At 52.9% G+C, this 23,761-nt stretch overlaps 9 protein-coding genes across 9 annotated transcripts; 4 read left to right on the top strand and 5 right to left on the bottom strand.

Annotated features, from left to right (window-relative positions):
* Positions 1-511: 511 nt before the first annotated feature.
* On the top strand, positions 512-1,420 carry N7468_004564 (uncharacterized protein; the record flags this gene model as incomplete). The annotated part of the gene is made up of 3 exons (XM_058473861.1): positions 512-590; positions 644-741; positions 815-1,420. 3 exons carry the CDS (start codon positions 512-514, stop codon positions 1,418-1,420), a joined length of 783 nt encoding a protein of 260 aa, XP_058332864.1.
* Positions 1,421-2,122: 702 nt separating this feature from the next.
* N7468_004565 (ferric reductase family protein) lies at positions 2,123-3,999 on the bottom strand (the record flags this gene model as incomplete). The annotated part of the gene is made up of 3 exons (XM_058473862.1): positions 2,123-2,986; positions 3,049-3,234; positions 3,337-3,999. 3 exons carry the CDS (start codon positions 3,997-3,999, stop codon positions 2,123-2,125), a joined length of 1,713 nt encoding a protein of 570 aa, XP_058332865.1.
* A 1,686-nt stretch (positions 4,000-5,685) lies between these two features.
* N7468_004566 (uncharacterized protein) lies at positions 5,686-8,420 on the bottom strand (the record flags this gene model as incomplete). The annotated part of the gene is made up of 2 exons (XM_058473863.1): positions 5,686-7,638; positions 7,695-8,420. 2 exons carry the CDS (start codon positions 8,418-8,420, stop codon positions 5,686-5,688), a joined length of 2,679 nt encoding a protein of 892 aa, XP_058332866.1.
* A 732-nt stretch (positions 8,421-9,152) lies between these two features.
* Positions 9,153-13,117, bottom strand: N7468_004567 (translation initiation factor 3 subunit CLU1; the record flags this gene model as incomplete). Its single annotated transcript, XM_058473864.1, has 4 exons — positions 9,153-12,725; positions 12,784-12,839; positions 12,895-12,966; positions 13,081-13,117. 4 exons carry the CDS (start codon positions 13,115-13,117, stop codon positions 9,153-9,155), a joined length of 3,738 nt encoding a protein of 1,245 aa, XP_058332867.1.
* A 1,252-nt stretch (positions 13,118-14,369) lies between these two features.
* N7468_004568 (ATP-binding protein) lies at positions 14,370-16,286 on the top strand (the record flags this gene model as incomplete). The annotated part of the gene is made up of 5 exons (XM_058473865.1): positions 14,370-14,647; positions 14,706-15,074; positions 15,128-15,369; positions 15,422-15,762; positions 15,852-16,286. The coding sequence occupies 5 exons, from the start codon at positions 14,370-14,372 to the stop codon at positions 16,284-16,286; spliced, it is 1,665 nt and encodes a 554-aa protein (XP_058332868.1).
* Positions 16,287-16,597: 311 nt separating this feature from the next.
* N7468_004569 (uncharacterized protein) lies at positions 16,598-17,696 on the top strand (the record flags this gene model as incomplete). The annotated part of the gene is made up of 2 exons (XM_058473866.1): positions 16,598-16,892; positions 16,954-17,696. 2 exons carry the CDS (start codon positions 16,598-16,600, stop codon positions 17,694-17,696), a joined length of 1,038 nt encoding a protein of 345 aa, XP_058332869.1.
* A 466-nt stretch (positions 17,697-18,162) lies between these two features.
* N7468_004570 (RTA1 domain-containing protein) lies at positions 18,163-19,155 on the bottom strand (the record flags this gene model as incomplete). The annotated part of the gene is made up of 3 exons (XM_058473867.1): positions 18,163-18,740; positions 18,794-18,886; positions 18,951-19,155. The coding sequence occupies 3 exons, from the start codon at positions 19,153-19,155 to the stop codon at positions 18,163-18,165; spliced, it is 876 nt and encodes a 291-aa protein (XP_058332870.1).
* Positions 19,156-20,328: 1,173 nt separating this feature from the next.
* On the top strand, positions 20,329-22,316 carry N7468_004571 (uncharacterized protein; the record flags this gene model as incomplete). Its single annotated transcript, XM_058473868.1, has 4 exons — positions 20,329-20,458; positions 20,650-21,199; positions 21,276-21,987; positions 22,095-22,316. 4 exons carry the CDS (start codon positions 20,329-20,331, stop codon positions 22,314-22,316), a joined length of 1,614 nt encoding a protein of 537 aa, XP_058332871.1.
* Positions 22,317-22,489: 173 nt separating this feature from the next.
* On the bottom strand, positions 22,490-23,614 carry N7468_004572 (uncharacterized protein; the record flags this gene model as incomplete). The annotated part of the gene is made up of 3 exons (XM_058473869.1): positions 22,490-22,863; positions 22,930-23,325; positions 23,389-23,614. The coding sequence occupies 3 exons, from the start codon at positions 23,612-23,614 to the stop codon at positions 22,490-22,492; spliced, it is 996 nt and encodes a 331-aa protein (XP_058332872.1).
* Positions 23,615-23,761: the final 147 nt, after the last annotated feature.

The following is a 23,761-nucleotide window of genomic DNA, read 5'->3' on the forward strand; positions in this document are numbered from 1 at the left end:
TGCCAAGGACCCGGCTGATCTGCATTTGACTATACTTAAGCTACCCCCTGTATGGCGGGCGCCGACTGCCTCGACGATCTTTCTGCACTTTGTAATAGCCCTTTTTCGCCGCTGATCTGTGCTCATTTGCAAGAAATAATAATCCAAATGTAATCAGCTCAACCCCCGCTCAGAAGCTACACAGGCGCAATGGGAGCCACGGAAGCGTATCCTCGTGAAGATCGACAAGCGTATCCGTGCCCTTGCGCGTGTCCCGCCCAACTTAGCACTAAATTAGTGTTAGGGTTCGCCGCAGTCCATACTTCATTCGCCTTAGCGGCATCGCATTCAGCCCCCACGCTATGCAGATCTTTGCGAGGCTGAGGACGTTGGAATCCTGACTAATGCCCCCCCTGCCTTCGGGGTAAGAATAAAAAAAAGTATTAGTAGGCTGTGGCTACCGGAAGGTCCAAGTTGGGCGCGTGTCTGGGACTGCTACTGCTAGTAACTTGTATATCCGCTATATGCAGCCATGTCAACCAGCACCAGCTCCAAAACTCCGCTAGGGCTCCGGAACCCGATCCACAACCCATTCCCATCGTCGCTGTCCAGTGCGTGAGCTCCTGACTTAAGAGCAGTGGCAGAGCTAACACCCTCACCCTAGGCCAATGTATCAAAGCGGCTAGGATCATAGACTCCTTCATCAACCCATTAATTGTCGGCGATGGCGGCATTCCGCGCAAGATCCTGGGCCGCGCCAAGGTAGGGCACCATTCTCTGGCTCCTCCCTCCTCCTCCCTCCTTCTAGCCTGGCGATGCTAAATTCGCTGCCTAGGTCCTTATCATCTGCACGGTTGCCCGGGTAGGCTGCTGCGGCACCCTCCGTTTTGGCTCCGGCATCATGGTCTCGCGCCTGCCGGACGGAAACTGGTCTGCGCCCTCCGCCGTGGCCCTCAGCGGCGTAGGCTGCGGCATGACCTTCGGCGTCGAGCTCACCGACTACGTGTTCGCCATGAGCACGGACGAGGCCGTCGCGAAAGTAATGCACATGCCCGGCGTGTCGCTGGGCCTCAACGTCTCGCTGGCGCTGGGACTGGGCCGGACGGCCGAGTCGGGCACCATATTCGGTATGCGGGGCGCTTCGGGCTTCTATTCCTTCTCGAAGACCCGGGGCGTGTATGCGGGACTCTCGGGCGAGGTCTCGATCGTGGTCGAGAATCCGTCGGCGAATAAGAAGATCTATGAGCGGAAGCTCAAAGCGAGGCATCTGGTTGGGGGGGGAGATCCCGTTTCCTCGCGAGGCGGAGCTGCTTATGCGCGTGCTGAATTCGGATGCTATGCAACCGCAGTCGTCGAGTACGACGGGCAGCATGGGTCGGGGGGCGTCGAAGGTCCCAGATGTGTTTTATCAGGCGCCCAAGCCGATTGCGGAGCTGGATAGTGACAGGCCGTTGGCGCACCAGTGGCCGCGAGATATTCTTCCAGACTCGGAGCCGAGAGAGGCCCCCGCAGACCAAAATCAGGTCTATGAGCTTGCGCAAGTGCAAACTCGTGGATCGGGGAGTGTGGCCCCTACTTAAAGAGAATTAGGGTCTTTAAGAACGTGCCAAAGAGCCCATCTCAACGGGGTCCGGCTGAGGTCTGGCGAGATGATACGATCGATCTCCAGAGTCTTTGACCCTGTTCCTTCTCCCCTCCCATCTCCTATGAGTTTCTATTCTTTGTGTTGGGTTGGTCGCATTTAGCCTGTCCTTGATTTGCATCTTGTCTCCTTTGCGATATACCCCCGCGCGCTTTGCTTGGTCTCGTACTAGATTGTTGCTCGGAATTTTGGTGAGCATCCGAACATTATATTGGCTTTTCCATATTGCTCCCTTGTTCAAAAACTTTGTTGTCTGAACTTGACAACCGGCTCTCATAGTATATAGTGGCCTAGCATACATTGAAGATACGAGTGGACACTTCGATGAATATGTACAGTTCCATCACATTAGCGACAGGCCCGCCTACCTATGGGCGAACCAAAGTCCAAATTATCTAGGGGGGAGCTGACAAAAGACCGGTAAAGACAGAAAACCCGAAGTGCTCAGGCGAGAAGCAAAGAAAAAAAAAAGCAGAAATTAAGGGGCCTTCTCTCCCCCGTCTACCACGAAAAGCTCTCTTCGATATAGTCAAGGTTGGACCCGGACTGCCGCCTCCTACACACTTGACGCACATCATCGCTCAAGCTACCATTTCCACAGACTAGCACGCCCATCGCCCCAACCTGGTTCTCAACCTCCATGCCAACGAGCGTGTCGATATTAGGTCGGCCGGGGAACATCTGCACCGTAGAAGACGGGCTCTGGATCTCCTTCGCGCTGCGCGGCCGAGTAATAAACAGCTTGATCTGCAGGACCTCGCGGCGGCGATCCATGGCCAGAATCTGCGTCATCCACGGCCGGATCCACTCCAGATGCTCTGGCGACTGAATAATCCACACGAGCGTCACGCGGCGGGCAGCCACCGTGCCCTCTGCATGGCCGGCAACGAGGTGGCGCACAAAGGGGATGTGGTGGGTTACCCCCACGCCGCCGGCGAAGAGCATGACGGTGCCGTAGGAGTCCATCGAGTGGATGCTGCCGTAGGGTCCCTCGGCAAAGGCACGCAGTTTCAGGCCCGTCGTGGCGAGGGCCTTGAGAAACAGCTTGTCGGTTAGGCCGGTGCAGCGGCGGACGAGGAGGGAGATGGTTTCCTGTTTGGCGTAGTCAAAGGAGTCTCCAGACGAGACGGGGAGACCCTTCTCATTTAGGACCGTCTGTTCGCTCCAAGCGACAGAGAATGGGTGCGAGGTCCACCAGCCTATGGCTGGGATGTAGAGATAGAGGTGTTGGCCGGGTCGGACGGTCCAGGGGCGTGCCAGACGAAGGTGGATTCGCATTGCATCGCCGTATAAGGCTTCGACGGTTGCCGTAGTGCAGTTGCTACCGATATTGCGGTAGATGATGGTCACAAGGCGGATGAAGCGCTACAAAGGCCTTTTTGTCAGTCCTGCATGCCAGAAATTCAATACTGTCCATATGAACTTACTTCCACAATCCAGAGAATGATAGCGGCGAGCAGGTAATTCTGGGATGGCATACCATCAAGGTGCACCCATAGCCCGCCCATACAAACTGCTGCAAAGATGATGTGGAGAGAGAGGAACGTTTCATAGAAAGCATGGCGGAGCGGCGAAGGGGAGTGCACGAATAGCGCACCCAACGCCACGGTACCCTAGACGAGGAATCCTTGATTAGTACTATGCTGTAATGCTCGTATACATACATACATATGTATGTATGTATATAAGTTGGTGGGGGAAGGCAGGAATCTCACCATCAAGCCATGCCACAGGAAACTCTCGCCCATCACAGCCTCGTTGACAACACTCCAGCCCATCGTCTGAGCCTTGGACACTGCCCAAGCAAGGGTATGCGCAACGCCTTCCAAAACGACAACACGACCGAGCCAGCGATGAAGGAGATTCCACGTATCGAATGGCACGTGCAGAAGGGAAATCAGAGGGTTATTTCGACCAACCATGATCATAAGAGGGATCAAGTTGATCGTGGCCAGAGTACCGGTGCGACTGATCACGGCTCCGACTACCGCCTCGCTGCCCAACGAATACGGAAGCTTCACCACGCAGAGAGCGACATTCATCCCAATAAGACCGAAGGTCAGCGCGCCATGGACTCGACTGGGGAGGTTTCCCATGTTAATCGCCGACGACAGCTGGAATTCGCGGTTGTGGCGGTTGCGGAACAGAGGAGCATAGATGATATGCTCTTTGAACCATGCGAATGTGCCATGGGCGGAGATAAAGTACCGCTGCCTGGTGTCTCCAAAGCTAGATATGAGACGAAGGTGGCGGTTGAACCGAAACATCATCTGCCAGATGAGATAAAAAGCAGCCGTGCAGCCAAAGGCAACGAGACTCCATTTTCCCAGCTGATCGGAAATAGAGCCAGTAATGGCGGAGCGCTTCTCGATGTCCATCGCGTCTCGTCGAACAATATCTGTCCCAGGATGATGTACTATGTCAATGGGCGGCTAGTAGAGCCGATAAGGGCAGTCGAAAAGAATGGAAGGTTGATTCCGCAAGACCAGCTTGCAGCACAACCGGCTCTCTAGCAGGCCTTTGACACGCAATAGATTGATTCAGCCCCTCCCAAGGATTGAATAGCTCCAGGTGGATTTGAGAAAGAGTGAAGAGGTTTCTGAACGAGACGGACGTGAATATCACTCCAACATACCGGCCGCCAAAGAAGCGACAAGATTCTTGAATATACCAAAGATGAGCAGATGCACGATATGGTAGATGTGTCTGGGGCGCAAAATCCTGGAGAATAAATTGGAAGGATCAATCCAAAGGAGAGAGAGAGAGAGAGAGAGAGAGAGAGAGAGAGTAGTGAATGTCTATGTTATTGCGCCAGCATAGAGACCGAATAAAGAATTGAAGGAGGGCTAGCCTCGTGAAGTGAAAGGCAAGAAAGACACAAAGTGATTGTCCAAGGAATCCGCGACAAGAACCTCACGGTACGGAGTACTCATTCTCTATATAGCGCCAAGAAACCCATAGGCGCGTTTCACAAGTCAGGAGATTTTCCAGAAACCCTGGTCCGTCCGCCTTTTGGCCACTCGACCTACAGGCTTGGCTGAAACTGATCAGAGATCTGACGGTACCGATGCGACGTAATCCACCGCATCCATCGAAGCGGGACATGTGAATCGTCTGAAAACCCTGACCAGGCATAGCGTCATGACCAAACTGGTGGGATCGAAGTCCAATAGGTGCTCTAGGCGCCTCCTTGCGTCGATCCCCGCCGGGCGCACTAGCGGTTTGAGATTTGCGCCCACCCCGCCAATCCTGGTGCTGCGCTGGAGGTGATGGGATTGCTGGGGACGAGAAGCATGTAGTGCCTGTCCAGGAATCCTGAAGATATATCACACATTGTGACGGAGGTTCGAGTCATGGGGAGGTGCAGGGTGCATGCAGAACATTTTCTCTGTACCTGGCGCACCCAACTATGGAAGTCTGGTAGGGTCTTGGCACTTCATCTACCTCAGACTCTACAATTTCCCTAAAGATCGGCTCGCCCGTGCGGGATTGGCCCCTTGGGTTTGAGAGCTTGGATCATCGCTGTCATAATGGCCTTTGTGCTGTACCGAACGTCGCGCTTCCAGACCAGTCCACAGCTACCATGAACCCCTACGGAAAAATGAGACCCGTATCCTGGGAGAGACAGTCGGCGTCCGTAGTGGTTTACATTGCAGTCTACTAACTGAAATAAGGTAGACCGAAGTCAAGGAGGAGCACGAACAGGTTCGCTTAAACATAAATCAAACTGGGGGACCAGGGCACAGAACTCAAAATCTAAACAAAAAGGGGGTATCAAGCCAGAAGCCCAGAACACCAAATCTCCAGGACACCAAGAACACAAGAAAAACATAGGAGGGGATTATCGTATCCACCAGTCTCAAAATACGGACCTCATCTCGATCCAGTTCACTCGGTCGAGTTCGGCCGATCAAAACTTCGACCTTTCAACTCCCAGGCCCATTCGTAAGGCTAAACAGGAGAGACAACGGATCCATGGAACCAAACTAGGTTTTGGATATGAAGCATGGTCCTCAAGCGAAGCAAAGTTGGTCATGAGACCCATATTGGAAGGGCCCCGTAACTTAGATGAAGCTCAATTCGTCTTCACTGTCATCCTCGGAGCATGGAATGACCGATCGTCGCTGAGGAGCGCGGGATTCGGTGGCGACACGCGAGACTGGAGGTCGTCCCGGTCTGCGTCGCTCCACTGTCCGATGGATCTCTGTCTCGACGACCTCTCGAGCGGAACGGATTGGTTTCTCGTCCGCAGGCCTTTTCTGGTTGATGATGACAACCTCAATTCTGGACGGTTTCATGATCGTGGAGTCGGGCTGGCTCCTCTTGCGATTTGACAAGTCACGCAAGATACGCCGCGAAGGCAGCACAGGTTCCAAGGATGGAGATTTCGATTCTGCGCGGGCAGATCGCGGTCTGCTTGTGCTGCCCTCGTCTCTTTTGACAACGATGATGGGGGCCTCGCGCCGACGTTTAGCCGGTCGAGTGGGCGAGCATTCGCTCTCTTGGAAATCTCGCTTAGTGCCGGGACCAATCGAAGGGGACGAAGTCAGGCTCGAAGCGGAGTGATCGGAATGCTCTGGCTCAGTCGAACTGCTGTCGATGGAATTTGGGACATAGGGTGCTCGTCGTGGGGCTGTGGGCATCTGGCCGCCTTTGTCAGGGAATAATTGGCTTGTCTTAAGTGCCGGTGTCCGAGCCACCCATTCTCCAATGCTCTCTTCCCAACGGAAAAGACCTTTTCTTGGACACGGAGGCTGGGCTTCACCGGCACAGGCGGAGTTAGACTCTGTTCGATCCTGGATGGCATTGACTGTCTCCTGGATCTCCATCGCCCATAGATGATCCTCGGGCTCACCCGTTGTCTCCGCAAATTCCATCGCTGCGTCCACGGCGACACGACTCCACAGTCTGCATAACCCGACAGATGCCCCGTCGGCTACATGTGGGAGCATTGAAATCATTTCACGAATGTCACTCCCGGTGTTGTTAGGTTGTTCGCTATCCGAGGCACTGGAATAGCACCGAAAAGTCTGTTTCATAAATAAGGCCAACTCTTTCACTAGGTCTGGCCGCGAAGCCACAATATTCGAACATTCTTCCAGACCAGGTGCTGACTCCAGAGCGAACTCGTGGTTATCGGCCAAGATTGCGTCACTACACAGGACCAGACAATTTGCCAATATAATGCAGCTGCGCCTGAATAGTTCATGCGAGGTGAGATCAGCAATCGCCGAGGGCGATTGCTTTTCTATGTTTTCTTCGACCCTGAACGACAAATAACCGAGTATATGGCCTGCTCGGGTGCCTTTTGCTTCTTCGTAGTCACTTGATCGTGACCGGGAGATATGCATACCACAGAGCGCTGCCAAAAGACTGATGACGTGGTTGCTCAAGGCATCTTCCACGGGCACAGGACACATCCGGGCATTATCGAACCTCTCGATCGACGAGACGGAGAGAGCTCGCGTAAACTGATCCGGGGTCTGGGGGTTGGCTTCCATCGACGGAGAGGTGCTGAGTGGAAGACTCCTGCTAGCGCGTAAGAGAACAGCCTCAATCAGCCTTGAGGCTGTCGCAGAATCGCCATCCTCTCTCGAAAACGAAACTGTAGCCCGAGTCATCCAGTGGTTCCATAATTTGGTTGCCATCCATTCTGGAGGCAAAACCCCACGCTGAAGCAACTTGGAGAGCTCTTTGAAAATGAAAGACCGTGGGCTCGAGTTATGGCTAGAATATTTTCGTAATGCTCGCATGGGGTCTCCCAGTGGGTGAAGGTCGAGTGACGGCCTCAGAGACGGAGGCGGAGGATAAGACGTACGCGTAGAAAGAAATGTTGATAGTAATGTTTCGCACGCGTCGTGGTCGTTCCATTTGCAATTTTCAATCAATGCACAGGCGATTGAATCGGTCAACCATCCATTCTTGATCATCGATGTCACCAGGAACATGCCTTGGGCCCGGACAGCCTCACGGAGTGGCCTCCAGCCCTTGCCATGGGGTGCGTAGTATAGTTCCAGCTCAGTAAAGTATGCATCGCACATATCCTCGTCTATCTCCCTTCTTCTTTTTGTACTTCCTGCTCCGCTGCGAGGAATTCCGGCAATCGTCGCATCACCATTGAAAGCAAAGAGCGTGCACCGCTGTTTCTTTTCGGCGGATTATCGTCCGTATTTTTAGCGATGCGGGTATTATTCAGAAAGTTCTGCAAAATACGGTCGAGATTATGTACGATGTCGCCGAAGCCCGGGTCGCCTGACGCATCCAGAAGTTCCTGCCAAGGGCTTCTATGCAACGAATATCGATCACGGAATACCTGTTGTTGTCTCTGATTATGCAAAGCTTTCGGCTCGCGAGAGGCGGATCGCTGTGACTGCGCACTCGGCGGAAGCTCCCATCGCTTGCCGGTGATCACGGGTGTCGCAAGTTCAATTGCGCCGGGAAGGGTACGAGAGGTTTCGGGGCTTTGGATCGATAGTCTGGTCCGTCGTTTCCCTGCTTTGCCTCTTCCTCGCGCTGAGTATTTGTGCTTGACGCGCCGCTGATCCGGCTTCTTCCCTGGTATCCATACTGGGTCCTCCTCGTCGGCGTCGGAGCCTGATGCAGAGAGGCTTTCGACCGCGGGGATGGGCTGGGAGATAACAGCAGCCACCCCTTCTGGCGTTCGGCTTCTTGATCTCCTCGCTGACTCGGCATTGATGATCGTCAAGGTTTCCTGGTGCTTCTCCAGTCGGCGGTAAATGGAGGTCAAAGGGCGTAGCATGCGATTTGCCCATTTAGCCGTGGGAAGGATGTCATCCATTGGTGCACGCCAAAGATAATTCTATTCACTTAATCTCTGGTCGCTTCGGTCGTTAGTCACGATCCTCGAAGGCTCGGGGTTTTTGAGACATACCGGGATATGAATTGGCGTAAAATCTGCCGCCCGACATGATAATTACCATGCAAAGCCTCCAAATAATGCCGAGTATTCGGAGGCGATGTTGATAAGAAATATTAGATACTCGCGACCGCAATATAAAGCGGCGCGCTCACGTAGGATGTCTCGGGGTGAAAGAAGGAGAAGCGGCACAAGTTGAAAGGTAAACAAAGTGTGGATCCGCCCGAGTGCGGTCAACGAGACGTGGGGGGGGAGCAACATGATCTCCGGTAGTGATATGGTGTCACCTGGGCATGATGCGTTTAGATTACCTAAATTACTTGGGACTATGTCGTTCACACTGTCATATATATTCTGGAGTATTTGGGACACGTCGCATCATCAATGCATGTCAAGATAAAGGGCCATATGGTGCAACCAAATCCATAAACCTCCCCATGCAGTAACCCAGGATAAGATCAACAGACGGAAACCCATAAAACCAAACCAAAGAGGGGAGAGAGATCTAAAATACAACTATTTTCCTGCTCATCACGCTTGACCGAAGCCCCTTCCCCAAAACCGATCATGGAGTATTCTGTTAAGACACGAGACAATGAAAGACAAAAGGTCGAGAACACCGAAAGAACCCTTTTTTTGTTAGGGATAGACTTTCTATGCAGACTTCTTGGAGCCGCGGAGCTTAGGGTTCGCCGCAGTGCGCTTCTTCTTGGAGCGGGAAGCGCCAGCATCAGTGCCCTCGATGAACTTCAGGAGCTCATCGATGCTGCGGGAGTCCAGGCCAGAGGGATCAGCAGTGGGCATCAAGTTCTCTGGAAGACTCTGGCCGATTTGAGGCTGGACGCGCGTGCCCATGGTAGGTGCACGAGGGTTGATGTTGATACGGCGCAGGCGGCGGGCCTGGATATCCTTCGCGTGCTTGGCAATGGAAACAGCATTCTGGGTCAACTGCTCCAACCAAGTCTCGGCTTCCTTGGTGTTGCGGTCCTCCGGGCCGAGCTGAGCAAGGAAGATGTTGTAGGCCTCGCGCATCTTGACAACGGCAGCCTTGGAATCTTGGTCAAGAGCAAGAGCCTGTGCCAACTGGAAGAGGATGGTAGCAGCGTTGATGGACTGCTTGCCAAACAGGTCCTCGCAGACCGAAAGGGAGGCCTCGAACCACTTGCGAGAATCGGCGTACAACTTCAAGCCCTGGAGCATCACCGCGGCGTTGTTCATAGTCGTGATAGAGTCGGGGTGGTTGGTACCATAGATGATCTTCCAGAGATCCATGGCATGTTTGATATATACCAACGCAAGCTTGGTGTTGCCAGAGGCATGCTCAAACAAGCTCAAGTTGAGATAGGCCAAGATGGTGTCGTGGGAGTCCACACCCAGGGTACGTTCAGTGACAATGACAGCCTTGCGAGCCAGCTCAACAGCGGCTTCCTTCTCATCGGTCTGGTAGTAGAGCATGGAGAGCTGGTGGTACAGCTTGGCAACCTCGGGGTGAAGAATGCCGTAGATCTGCTCGTGCAAAGAGAGGGACTCCAGAATGAGCTCCTGGCCCAATTGCTTCTGTTGTTGCATGAGCGAGATACGGCCAGCCTCGAGGGCCTCCTCGGCGAGAGCGCTACGTGGAGACGCATCCTTGACCAAAGGAACAATGTTAAGAATATCGTCAGCAGTGATGCTGACAGGGGGCTTGGACGCCACAGGGGCCGGGCTAGGGGACTTGTTGTCACCGCCCTTCTTGTTGCCCTTCTTCTTCTTGTGGTCCTCCTGGCTAGTGCCATTGGTTCCGTTGGGTACAGGAGCAGGCTCCTTGACGTCAGCTTTAGCGAAAGCAAATTCACGGGCGCCCAACTGAAGACCCAGCTTGATGGCAATATCACGCAGAAGTTGGAGGTGGCGCAAAGAGCCAACCCATCCCTTCTCAAGGGAGAAGCGGTAGCGAATGGTGACCTGCTTCTCAATCTCGGCTTGGAGAGATGCAGGAGTGACCTGCTCGAAAGAGAAGTCACCCTCGGGGTAGACTGCACGCAGCGCCTCATCAATTTCAGGGCGAGGAGCGGCGTTGACATCAGTACCCAGTAAACAGTTGAGCAGATGAGCAGCGCAAGGAGCAGCGAAGGGAGCGGGCACATTGCGCAGGTAGCGGTTAGCAATGTGCTTGAAGGCACGGGCGATCATCTCCTGGACAAGCAGGGTGGAGAGAGCGTGGAGGCGAGCACCCTTCTCGCTAGACAGCTGAGCCAGCTTACCCAGGTAACGGACGTTGATACCACGCTTGTGCAGCAGCTGGGTCAACGACTGTCCGTCCATAAGGAAACCAACATCACCATCATGCAGATCCTGGATGAGGTCAGGAATGACCTTAGATCGGAGATGGTTGCAAGCCTCCTGCACTTCCTTCTCGTCTTGAGCCCACTGTTCCTTCTCCTCCTTGGTCTGAGGCACTTGGCCACTGAAGACATCAGGGTTGAGAGACAAGTTGAAGCCAGAGATATCAACGCGGTCCTGGTCAGCATTTTCCTTGGGCTTCTCGGAATCGCCCTCGGACTTCTCCTTGGGGGCTTCCTTGGCCTTGGCAGCCTTGCGGCGCTCAACCTCAGCATTGACATACTGGCTCATCTTGCTGCGCCAGTAAGACTCAACCAGCTCAAGTCGCAAAACAGACATGCGGTGAGGGTAGACATCACTGCCGTCCTCATTTTGCCACTGGGCATCGAGTGGAGCGACACGGTAAAGGTCAAGGACATATTTGCGACCATCCGTACCCAGCAGGCCCTTGGTCTCAACACTTCCTTCCAGATCGTGTCGCTTGCCATCCTTGTCCCAGACAGGGTGCTTCTTGATGCGAAGAGCCTTGGAAAGCTTCTCAAAAACAGGAACAAAGTCCTGGTGAGTAGCCACGACTTCCTTGCCCTCGACACCACCGTAGTCAATTTGATGCTCGCCAGGCTCGCGCTGCTTGAAGATACCAGGCACGATACTCTGACCTACGATACGCTTGCCGAGGTAATCAACGACGATGGTACCAGGGGTAAACAGGCCGTCGATATCTAGCTGGTTCACAGCCTTGATGCCCAACACGTCCTTGCCCACGGCCACACGAGCAGCCTCGTCACCACCCTCGGAAGCGAAAGTGCCAACACCGTCAGCACCGAAGGAGTAGAAGATATTATTATAAACGAAGATCTGGGCATCCAACTCCTCAGTGGGGTTGAGAGGGGCCACTTCTCCGCGGGCAACCAGCACGGCACCGCGAGCAGCAGCCTCATTATAGTCAGCAAAGAGCTTGGAAGTCAACCGTTCCCGGAAGACGCGGTCCTGAACGCTCTCTCGGGGAAGCTCGCGGGTGGTTTGGAACTCCTCATTCCAGTCACGCAGCGTCTCGGCATTGTCCGCGCCGGCGATCAGGAAGCTCTCCTGGGAGCGGGTGATGTCAGCCTGGTGGGTGCTGAGGCTAGAGTTTGTCGGGGCGACAAGCCATGGGCTATTGGGGATAGCATTCTGGAAGGGGAATGTGGTGAGGAGATCCTTTGCGTTGTTGGACTCCTGCAGCGCCTCGAAAGAAGAGGCAAACGAAGGCGAAATCTGAGAAATCAGGGTAAGAAGAGAGTGAGCGTGGTTCTTCTTAGCCAGCGGGCGGGGGAAAGGATCAAATTTCGCATTGGAAGACTTGTTGACAAAGAATCCCGAAACGTGTGCGGTGATCTGGAAGTACTCGCTCTCGTTGGTGATCACCTGCAGATAAAGCAGGTGGCCCTTCTGGCGAAGGTGGTACGGAACTGGATTCCATGAAGACAGCGAGATCGACTTGACAGTCTTGGGAGGAGGGGTTTCCGCTCGGGGCAAGATTGTTTGCAGCGAGGAGGCGCCCTCCAGGTCGTACTTTGCCAAAGAGTGATCCTTCTCAGAGTCGCCAGCCTTGGCAGCCTCAGCAGTGATAGCATCGTGAAGCGAAAGGCCAGCTGAGATACCGTGGAGGTTGTCGACCCGGTTACCAGCGGCGCCCACCAACTCGCGCATGCGCACAATGTGCATGCGAGCCTCCTTCTCGGTGTATGGGTCCTCAACCAGGACGATCTCGGAGTCGGCCTTCAGGCCAGGCACCTCGGACAGCTCGACGAAGTCATTGATGCGGTTGCCGTTGAATTCGAGGTGGAAGCAAGTGTACTGGAAAGTGCCAGGCAGCTCGACGATCGATTGACGGACATCCTGAACCTGCTCTTGGCTCGAAACCTACATGGTTTGAATTAGAAGGGGAATCAGAGGGGCCAACTGTACGGGAATCACCTACCGTCACCTGGATCTTGTGAGGTGCATGAGGAAGCTTCACAGTAATCAGGAAGAGACCTAGACTAAAGTAAGTAATCTGTCGCATGCCTCCCCTCGAAGAATTGATGCATACCACCAGCATTCTCGTCATCGACAGTCTCATCAGGAGCGGTAACGGCCTGTTCCTTCGGAACTTGCGGAGTCTCTGTAAGATATTAGTATATCTGGTCTCCCGCGTCGTGTGCTTTATTGAATTTCCATTCTGCGTCTACACAGATTGTGGTCGGAGCGCACAGGCGTGTCCGAGTTCACCACCAACCTTTCGAGGGCTCCTGTTCTCCATTTGCCTGAGCCATTATACGTAATCGGTCTGTCGGATAGCAGCTATAGCCAGGTCAACCGACGAAACGGTATCCTTAGCGGAGTAAAGAAATGGCGAAAGGATGGGGAGGGGAAAAAAGGTGTAGCCTCTGAGGGCAGAAAAAAAGAAGTCGCTATTATACAAGAAGAGACGAGAGCAATTGAAGCCAAATAACCCCGGTTCCCCAATGCAATTAAAAGGAAAGGGAGTCTAGTGGAGGTGAAACGGAGAAAATTTCGCGGATGCGGCATACCCTCGGAAGTGCTCGGGCGGTGGGCTCGGGGAAGCTGTCGGGGGAAAGGGCCTCCCCACAGGATCTTAGCGAGTTCTGCATCGACGAGCTCTTTCGTTGCAGGTGTTCTTGGGTATTCGGTCTGATTCATGCAGGATACACGAGGGAACTTGGGAATTGCGTCGGTTTAGGACGTACTGCAGCTCTCGCCTGCCTCAGGCCGCTAACGACGTTGATTGCGAGTCCATTCATGTACCCCTGCCTTTTTGTTCTCTTTTTCTTTTTTGTTCTTCCTTTACTAGACGGACAGCATACCGGCCTATGTTATCGAATTCGATGATTGGCTCCAAGTGTAATATGCTGTGTCTCCCAGAGTCTTTTGCGGATAGAAAGTAGATACCTTGGAAGCCGGAAACTACAAGGTGGGTGAATCAAAGTTCAAGCCATTACCTGAGAAGCCCACCTGGGCAACATCAAAACAAACCCCTGCGCCCTATCAAGCAGATACAACTAACATTGGCTCGTTCTATTGGCTGGCCCGTCCGGTTCATCGCTCAGCCTTATCTTGCACGCCCAAAGCTCTCAGAAAAGCTTGAAACTCGTGTGAGACGGCCACTTGCCAAGCCCCCATAGGGGAGGCTTTGGGGCTGAACGGCTCCACCGCGACTAAGCCACACTCACGTCTCCAGCTGTCTCCTTATCCCCGCCACTCTCTCATTGTCTTTCATTCTCTTTTCGTTTTTGTCACTCTTTCGATCCAATTTCGGGCTATCGCCTGTCCATTCCCTTCAATTTCGCCGCGTGTCATCCCCTGGTGGTGTGGCACAAACTACGGGGATAAGCTTAACGTAGTCGAGTTGGTCTACTCTTTACGAAGTACTTTACACCACACTACCCCAGATCTCCGGATCGCCTTGCACCATATTAGGTTACAGGATTGCATCCAGCATATTCTCAGTGTTGAGCAGCTGTCTTATTCCTTAAGTACAAACTCTGGCCATTAAGGGAAGCCGCAATGCTATGGGCGAAGATCGCATCGCCTTTGTCGTCTTGTGCACGCCGAGGGTTAGGAGGGCAGTTGAGAGCCGCCACTCGTAATTTTCAATCCATTGCTGTGCATCACCACCCAAATCCGCAAAGCTATGGCCAATACACGCCGGACCCTACAGACCAAGCCGACGGGGATGAGGGTGGGGGTAAGGGCCGCAGAAGCGATGACCCAACCTTCAAATCCACTATCTTGAAGATGCTCGAGACCTCTGCGACGACAGCGGCGTCGATATTCATTCTTGGGTAAGATCATTCCTGGACTTACTTTTGGCCGGGCCGGGCCCAGCTAATCCTGCGCTAGTGTGGCTGGTTACTCATACCATCAATACTACAAACGCTTGATCCTTGACAAAATGGACAATGCGTTCAATCCCGGCGACCCCGCCCTTGAAGTAGCCGGCGTCGTCTCGGGCAAACATCAGTACCAGCACGAAGAACACTGGGTTCTCCGGGATGAGCAAGCCAAGATCGACAAAATCGTGTCCGGGGACATTGGAGCTGGCCATTACTATCTCATTATTGGTGAGAAGGGTACTGGAAAGACATCAATGCTCCTCGAGGCAATGCGCAAGATCAATGGCACCGGCTGTGCTATGTTCGAAGCGCATGCTGATTTGGAAATCTTTCGTATTCGACTCGGAAAGGCCCTAGACTATGAATTCCATGAAGAGTACGTCACGCGCTGCTCATCTTTTGTTTTGTGATACTCATCCCTTTGAACAGCTACATCGGCAGTTTGTTCAGTATTCGCGGTCCGAGAGATACCACTGCATTGCTGGATATTGAACGTGCTTTTAACAAACTGGAGAAAGTCGCCCTTGCCAGAAGACGCAAGGGTACCCCACCACTGGTCCTCATCATCAACAGCACTCATCTGGTTCGCGACGATCACGATGGGCAAGACCTCCTCGAGATGATCCAACAGCGTGCTGAGCAATGGGCGGCAAGTGGACTGGTTACCACTAGTAAGTGACTTCGCGGCCATCTATGACTCCCCTGTCTTAACCTCCCGTATAGTCCTCAACAGTGATGACTACTGGGTATATGAACGGCTGAAGCGCTATGCGACCCGGATGGAGGTTATTCCAGTCACGGATCTACCCAAGGATAAGGCGATGAGTGCATTGAAGAGATATCGTCAACAGTTCTGTCACGAAGACCTCCCCGCTTCCATGCTCGAAGAAATCTACAACAAGATCGGTGGCCGCCTTTCTTTCCTAAGCAGGATAGCCAAGTCAAACAATGTCATGGCGACTTGCGACGAGATCTGCCGTGCAGAGAAGTCCTGGTTCCTTAACAAGTGTTGGATTCTCGGTACAGAGATGGATGACGATGTCATGGACGAACAAAAGTTCTCGGTAAGATCACCCCCCCCCCCCTTCCCCGGTTTTTGCGTTCACCCACTGTTCCATTCTATGAGGAATAAGCAGTCTAACAGAATTTCCAGTCTGCTGCAATGGTGCTTGCTAAAGCTCTGGTCGATCGGGAAAAAGAAATGGAGATCTACCACCCAGAGAGAGGCCACATTCTTCCGGAAATTCCTCTTCATAAGGCCCGTGAGATCATGACGCGTGCCGATTTCATCCAGGCATACGATCATGAGAACCTCTTTACCATTGACTCGCGGGCAATGGTGCGTGCTGATTCTGTGCCTATGCAACGTGCTTTCCGGGAGGTTTGCGCACTAGAAGGCTTCGACGATCATCTCGAAGGGACTTTGCAACGCATTGGTGACATTGAGTCCTTGGGCCGTACTCGCGAAATTACTATCAAGGACCTTTGGAACCAGGGCAAATATCGAATTGTTATGCGTGATAACAAGGGCAGGGAGAGCGGTACCATGGAATTTGCTGTAGCAGAGACCGAAGGAGAGGACGACTAGAAGAGTCCTACATTGTGTTATGTGTAATTCTAAACAAGCCAAATTCTTCCTCGTTAATGATCGATTCTTGTCAGTTGGGAAATATTCACGAAATTATTTGATCTTTTGTCAATTATCATGAGGTCATAAGGCAATTTGGCCTTTATGTGTTTGGTTTTGCATCCAAGAAAATGAGTGGCGGGAAGTGGAAAAAGCAAAGGATGACATCATCTCTCACCGCTGCCACCATCAGCTTTCCCAATTCCGTCTCGATTACCTCCTGTTGGAGCTTTCTGTACCTCATGGTTCAAGAAATATCACACGTATTGATCATGGCTTCCAAGAAGGAACAGTCTGAAACAGCTGTCACGCCGCGGGGAGCTCGAGACTCTCGCAGGGCCGACTCGGACAGCTTTCAGCTGTCGCGAACCGCCTGCGCCGCCCGCTTCCTCCTGGTGCTCTTCGCCAGCCTCCTGCTGAGCACGCTCTTCTTCTCGTTGACTGCAAGCCTGAATCGCGATGATCTCGCCATCATCAGTAAGCACCTGGAAGGATGGGAGGAGGTTGCCGGCCTACTAAGCTGGAGAGCTGTTGAGATCGGCTTATCTTGGGGCTTAGGATTTGACAGTAAGCAGACCCCGTAACCACATTCCCTATCAATCGGAAGTAAAACAATCCATCTCACTAGTAATGACAGACAGAGATGTCGCCTCCTTCTTGTTCCTCACCCACCTCCCCACTTACTCCCTGCTGTACTTCTTCTACGGCGTCCGGCCGACTTCGATCCTGGTATCTTTCGCGATCACCATTCTATCAACCGTGATTCCATTCACCTACTTGCGCAAGCCCGCTTCGGTCCATGATCTATCGCACGCGCCTTCCGGCTCCGTGGCAAATCGGACTATCCTGCAAGACCGCCTTACTACCCTCTATACCTCTTTCGCAGCAACCTCTATTTTCAGCGTGATAATCTACGTCTGCTACTCCACGTGGCTTCCAGCTCAGCTGGTGGTTCACTTCGAAAGCATCCCCGATATCACAGCTGCAAGTTCAGGCGCTGCAGGTCTCTTTGGTCTCTACCTGACCCTCATCCCAGCCGGTTTCGCCATACGCGACTTCCTCTTTGTCAGCTCGGCTGGTCGCTCATCGAATGCGGGAGAGCCCCAGCACCCTGTTAGTCGCGAGGGCGAGTATCTGATCACGGCCATCTATCGTAAGACGTGGGGCCGGCTTTCGGCAAAGACTCAGGTTCTCGTTTCCCGCACGTTCATCCTTGCTGCTGCGGTCTTAATCAATTCGACCGTGCAGATTGCAGGAACTATCCGTGGTGTCTCGGCTCAGGGTGCATCCGTGTGGGGTGCGGTTTGGGCCCTTGCGACTGTGGTTGTGGGAGCGCTTTTCGGCTGGATTGAAGCTGCCGAAGGCGTGTAATGCGCGCTAGGAAGAAATAATTCAATTACAGCAAGAGGGAGTATGAAAAGGAGGGCGTTGAATAATGGCTTTTTAATCTGACCCGGCAAGCCTTTACCAGTGCAGTGTATGTGCTCCGTTCTTCCCATTCCCTGCGGTTTCTTTTCTTTTTCTCTTCTTTTGAGGGTCTCAATCGTGTTGAGCTTACTTTCTATTCATGTGAAGAAGACCGGGCTTGTATTATAATTTGTTTCATTGAAGTTGAAGACCACATAAGTGGTAAATTGAGTTTCCAGTAATGGGTTATGATATGCTGCCGTCTGACAGCCGTCGCTTTGCGCCGATGCAATAAGAAGCTCTATATCGATCTAGCTCTCCCAAGGTATCTTGTAAAAAAGGGAATCACACCAAAGAAAAAGCAACCAAAGAAAATACAAAACAACTCCGCAGATATAGACCGAGTCTCACAAACAGAACACCAAGACGCCTAGGCGGCGCGCTGCAGCTCAATCTCCGAGTTGTAATCATTCTTATGCTCGACATTCTCCGGAAGCAACCAGCCAGGGTGCAAGAAGTTGAACACCCCCACAGCAATAACCATCATGGCACCGTCAAGGGCAATGAAGTAGACTTCATGGGTAATCAGATAGCCCGACCAACCCTGCACCAACTCGATAGTACGATAGATGCTCCGCGCGTAAATGACCATCACGGAGAGAACCATGGCAGCCAGCAGCGGGACCACTGAGCCCGATAACTTCTGCAGCAGGCGGCGACGCACAGTACGGAAGGCGAAATCGACCGCACAGATAACGAAGATAGTGATCGAGAACAGCTGGAATACAATACCGGCAACCATGATGTCTGTTCCGGTGCCGGTGTTTCCGTCGTCGACTCCCGCAGAGGCCATGCCGCCACCGATGGCTTGGACGACGAGCGAGATCACGTCGCAGGTGCAGAAGATCCAGAGATACAGACTTGGCGATAGAATGGATGATTCGCGGCCGAGGATCTGGATGAAGCGTCCCAGGAGGACGTAGATGCCTGCGGTGAAGAAGGTGGGCGCTTATATCGAGTTAGTGTTGGATCCCCGGGAGAAGTTCATGGGAAAAAGATACCAATAATGAGGGTGGAAATCTGCATTAGGAATGCGGTGTCGTTGTATGGACAATCGTGGGACCATGTTCGTCCCGCCCATCCGATTAATTCAACTGTAGGGAAGCATCGTTAGACCTTCCCAGTCCTTGGGTTAAGGGCTTGCTGGTAGTTCCTTACCCATACAGCCAATGCTAAACACCACACACCACCATGTCCGCTTCCAGCACAGTTGCACCGTGTGAGCGATCATGGAAACTCCAAATAGAACACAGAAGGTAATACCTGCCCCTAGGCTTGGTACGTATCCATATGAAGTTCCGATTCCGGGGACATAGGCTGCGCATGCTGCCTTCCTCATCGCAAGCAGATCGCTGTGAGACATCTTGGGAGACAGACGCTCCAGCCGTAAGGAGCGTGATATACAGTGGGAGATAAAACGAGTGGACAGACTTGCGGGAGGAATGTTTTTACTGGGCTCAAGTTCTCCGTGCGTTGGAGCAAGAGCAGAACTCGGGTACTCTTCAGCCTCGGGTCTGGTAGGTGATATAAGAAATATATAGGAAAGGGGAATTAGGCTTGGGCACGAGGCTCACGGCAGTGAAGTATGAAATGTCCGCACGGAGTAGGTGTAAATTTCCACGCCCTGCGAGATACTTTACAACAATTATATCATAAAGCCCAGGTTGGAGGACTCCGATCGGATTTCAAAAAAAAAAAAATTCCGACGGCAGCTAGATTGTGCCAAGTCGCGGCTGCAGTGGTTTCCTCCGTACATCCCTGAGGATTATCTGCTTGGGGAATTGATATCGCGGAGGAATATGGCGTAGCCTATAAGCGATCGAGATTTGCATGACTCGCTGCCAAGGTAGAAACGTGGCAAGGCAAAAAACGTACTCGGATAGTATGGTCGACTCGCAAGAAATCCCAGGAAGGGTTTAGCGTGGATGGAGCCTGCGAAACGTCTCGCAAACGAGTCCGTGCGGTCGCATTGTCCCGCAATTCTTTTCACGTTTTTTTCGCACGTTTGATACCCCATTGGGACGTGGCGCGTATCTCCGATCCGGCACACCCGCGCCTCGTTCAAGTATATAGACCCTTGTAAACAGAGGGTGTCTTTGGGGCTCAATTGGGCTGTCTAGACTCCACGGGAATCATGGGAGAAGGTTGACCTCATCAGGATGAGATACCTCCGACAAGGCTTGGGGCATTCTGCATAGCGAGCATTATAATTAGACTTCCGGGCTTGGAGCCAATAGTAGGACCTGCTAGCACCAGAGGAACAAAGTCTGATTCAGATGAAATTAACGGAAAGCTCATGAATTCAAGCGGACCGAAGCAGATGAAGCCTTTAAGAACGAGAAACAAAAAAGGCTTTTCGCAATCACGGCCTTGCCTTGTATCCAGTCGCAGTCTCAGCACAAATCTCACGGCCACTAAGCCCGAGTGGGCCATGGATTGTTCTCGGAAGCCGCTTAAATTACTAACCACTTCTCGAGGGTGGGCGGAGCTGTAAGCATCATCGGGTATTGCAAACTGCCTGCACCTCCGCAGTAGCATGTGTCCTGAGCTCGACGCCTCACATGTGCTCGTTCTGATGCAGGCGTCGACAACCGATTATGCCCTGTGCGAGATGGTGGGCATGGATGTGTCCTCCGATGGCATGGACAGGGAGATCGAGGAAAGAGGTACAGATATTGTCTCCGGAGCTCTGCTGGTCCCAGGACAAGAAATCGGCAACTAATAGGGCAATGCGTCAAGGCGAAGCCATCCCCATCATCCATAGATCAGAGCTTGTACCACTCAACTTACCCCCGTTGCCAGTGCCGCGACATTACGTGGAGCGGGCCTTGTCGTATCGTAAGCTTGAACCCCATAGGCCTCAGGGAGGGCCCCCTCGCTAGCAGAGCTTACGGGACTATAGGGCTCTCCGTAATGACGCCTCGTGTACTGCCATCTCGCAACGCATCCAATCCCTATCTCCAACACTGGTGGCCAATGGCACTGACTGATCAGGCACTTTTGCAAGCGGTTGTACTTTCTTCGCTCTCTCACGAGAGAATTAATGGCTGGCTTTCAGCTAAACCGGGCGGTCTCAGCATAGATAGCTATATTCTTCCAGGCTTAGAGACATGCTACTCCGAGGCCGTAGCAACACTAAACGGAGTCCTCCGTGACCCACGTCGAGCAACAACCGACACCACCATATTAGCGGTTCTCATGATGCTTGAAAAGCCTATCACCAAGCACCACGACAAATGGATCAAAAAGTCTCCGTTCCAAGCTCCACTCCAGGGGCTACAATGGTTAAACGTTCATAGTGCCAGAGAACCCGATTTACAGCATCAAATGGGCCTTTGCAAGCTCATCCATATGCGGGGTGGCCTCGCCAATATCGAAACGCCGGGACTTGCAGCGGCAGCATTTTAGTAGGTAGTCAGCTTCGCTTCCCCATTACCCGTGTCATCAAGATTATGAAGTGGCCGAGACCTAACCGTTGTCCAGTCGGGTCTTGGTAAATTCGACGCTTCTCCTCTGCCGTCCATCCCTTCCCTTTTGTGCCTTGTCAGACCAACGCACGTCTGAGCTCTATATCCCCATCGGAGCCACTGATAGTCTAGACATCCTGGATGGGATTGGCCTCAGTCCGGTCGTGCATCAAGTGATGCGTGAACTGAAAGCTTATACGTCCATTATTGAGCAATACATGGAAGGAAGCAGTCCGACATATGGCGCGCCTGCAATCTGCGACATGCGAAATCTTGTCCAGTATCATCTAATGTCCATAGGCCCCGTCTGCAGCACGAGACTCAATGATCTATCAGAGGTCTGTCGGCTTGCCACCATAATTTACAGTGTCGGCGTAACCTTCCCCCTAGCTGGAGGCAGTACGCCCTTCGCGACACTCTCAGTAGACTTGATGAGCGAACTGACTGCCAATAAACTCATGGACTCATGGTATCTGCTAGAGAAGGGTGACATCTTGCTCCTGTGGGTTTTAGCAATGGGGGGCATTGCAGCCCCGGACAGGGCAACGCGGGATTGGTTCATTGAGAGCTTCGCTGAGGTCATGTACTGCTCCCAGAATGTCCAGTGGAGACGCCTAGGTCCAAAGCTGCAGATGATCCTGTGGTCAGAGAGCGCATGCAATGCAGCGGGGACTGAACTATGGAGCGAGGCTTATTCACTTCTCCAGCAGCGAGCGGAGAAGCATTCTGTACGTTGGTCGCCTGTCCAGCGATCTCCTTGTGCTCAGTGCCGCGCAAAAAAAGGTCAGATGTGACAAGGTCGTACCGTGTCACAACTGTGTGAGCAGTGGATTAGAGTGTGCTCCGGGATATCTCTCTGAGGATCGTCCGGCCAGGGTATCGGGCTTTTCTTCGCGTCAGATACCATGTGATTTATGCCGGCGGCGGAGAGTCCGGTGTGATAAAGGGAGACCTTGTAAACGCTGTCAGGATGGAGGCGTTGAATGCGCTTACGCAGATGGCTGATTGGTCCGGTTTGGGAAGGAAATGGGTGGGGTTCCATAACCGCATCTTCTGAGCTCAGACCTCGCAGGAACCGTACAGCTTCGGGGCTAGGGTGAATACGAGACTTTCAGGATATTATGGGAAGCTACATCACATAGATTCAAGGACCGGCAAACTTCGGGACTTGGGGAGAGCTGGGTAGTTGAACATATATTATCGTGAATTTCCGGTACAAATTATATGTAGCTAGAGAGCTAAGGCTTGAATTTCAAACTTCACGATGTTGGGAATGGTCTCCCAGATAGAAGGACCCTCCGGCTCCCAGCCCAAAGCGCGAAGGCGGCTAGCACGGCTGCGGCAGTTCCCTCCCCAGAGCACCGGAGCCCATGGGTGAAACTTGAGTGCTTCCTCAACGGACAACTCTTCAACTTCCGCAGTGGCAATCTTGCCTTCCTGGGAAGCCGCCTGGGCCACTTTCTCACTCACCTCCTTCCATGAAAATTCGCCAGACTCAACGAAGTAGTAGCCCTCGGGTCCCCAGGCAGCTGCACCACCGTTGGGTTTCAAAGCTTCCTCGGCCAGCAGGACGAATGCCCTGGCCAAGTCCTTGATGTGGACATCTAAAAGAAAGGTTAGCCGCTTTCCTTGTGGGCTGGGAGAGCATGCATGATTTGCGGGCGACTTACAGTCCCGAAGATTGTTTCCTTTACCGACAGTGAAGCCCTTGCCCCTCTTCAGAATAGCCTCGGTGAGGAATGGCACCTGCATACTACGCTTCTTGACAGGGCCCTCTCCCACGCCATAGATAGTAGGAGGGCACACAATGGCCGTCGGGACCTTTTCACGCAGTCCGCCCGTGATAACGGCATCGTCAACATTGCGGTGGAGAGCTTCAGCTGGCAAATTGATGATCTCGGCAATATCAGTCACATCATCGTAGATCTTCTCGGTGGGGTTTCCTGGGCCAGTAGACATGTCGTTCAGGACACCAGTTCCGGAAATGTGGATGAAATGACCCTTTCCAGCCCCCAATCCCTTCAGCAAGGAGTTCACGGCGGGGACGTGGTCGGAACTTGCGGTTTCTGGCCAGAGAAAAGATAAGTCGGGGGGCGCTCAGAAGTATAGAGCTTGAAGAAGAGACTTACGCAGCACAACATCGGCCTTTACCGCCTCCTTCTTCAATACCTCGTCGTCATCAAGGGTCCCAATGACAGTGCTGATCTTGGGCCAGACACTCTTCAGCTTGCTTGCTTGTTGCTGGTCGCGCACCAGCGCCACTACGTCGAGCTCGGGATGCGCAGCAATCATAGTCGCTGCGACCTGGCCACCGACATATCCAGTTGCACCAGTGATGAAGATTCTTGGGGACATCGTAGTGTCGGGCTAGAGTGTTTGGGTTTGGAAGATAATTGATCGATGATCGATTGATTGTTGGATGCAGTGCTTGGGAAGATTGGATAGCCATCTTGAGGCGGGTGCAGACTGCGTCTTTATACCAGAGTCAGGTTGATTTATTAG

Source organism: Penicillium chermesinum, assembly GCF_028974085.1.
Source record: "Penicillium chermesinum strain IBT 19713 chromosome Unknown utg000003l:1.0-5111272.0:1.0-5115320.0, whole genome shotgun sequence".
Lineage (NCBI taxonomy): Eukaryota > Fungi > Ascomycota > Eurotiomycetes > Eurotiales > Aspergillaceae > Penicillium > Penicillium chermesinum.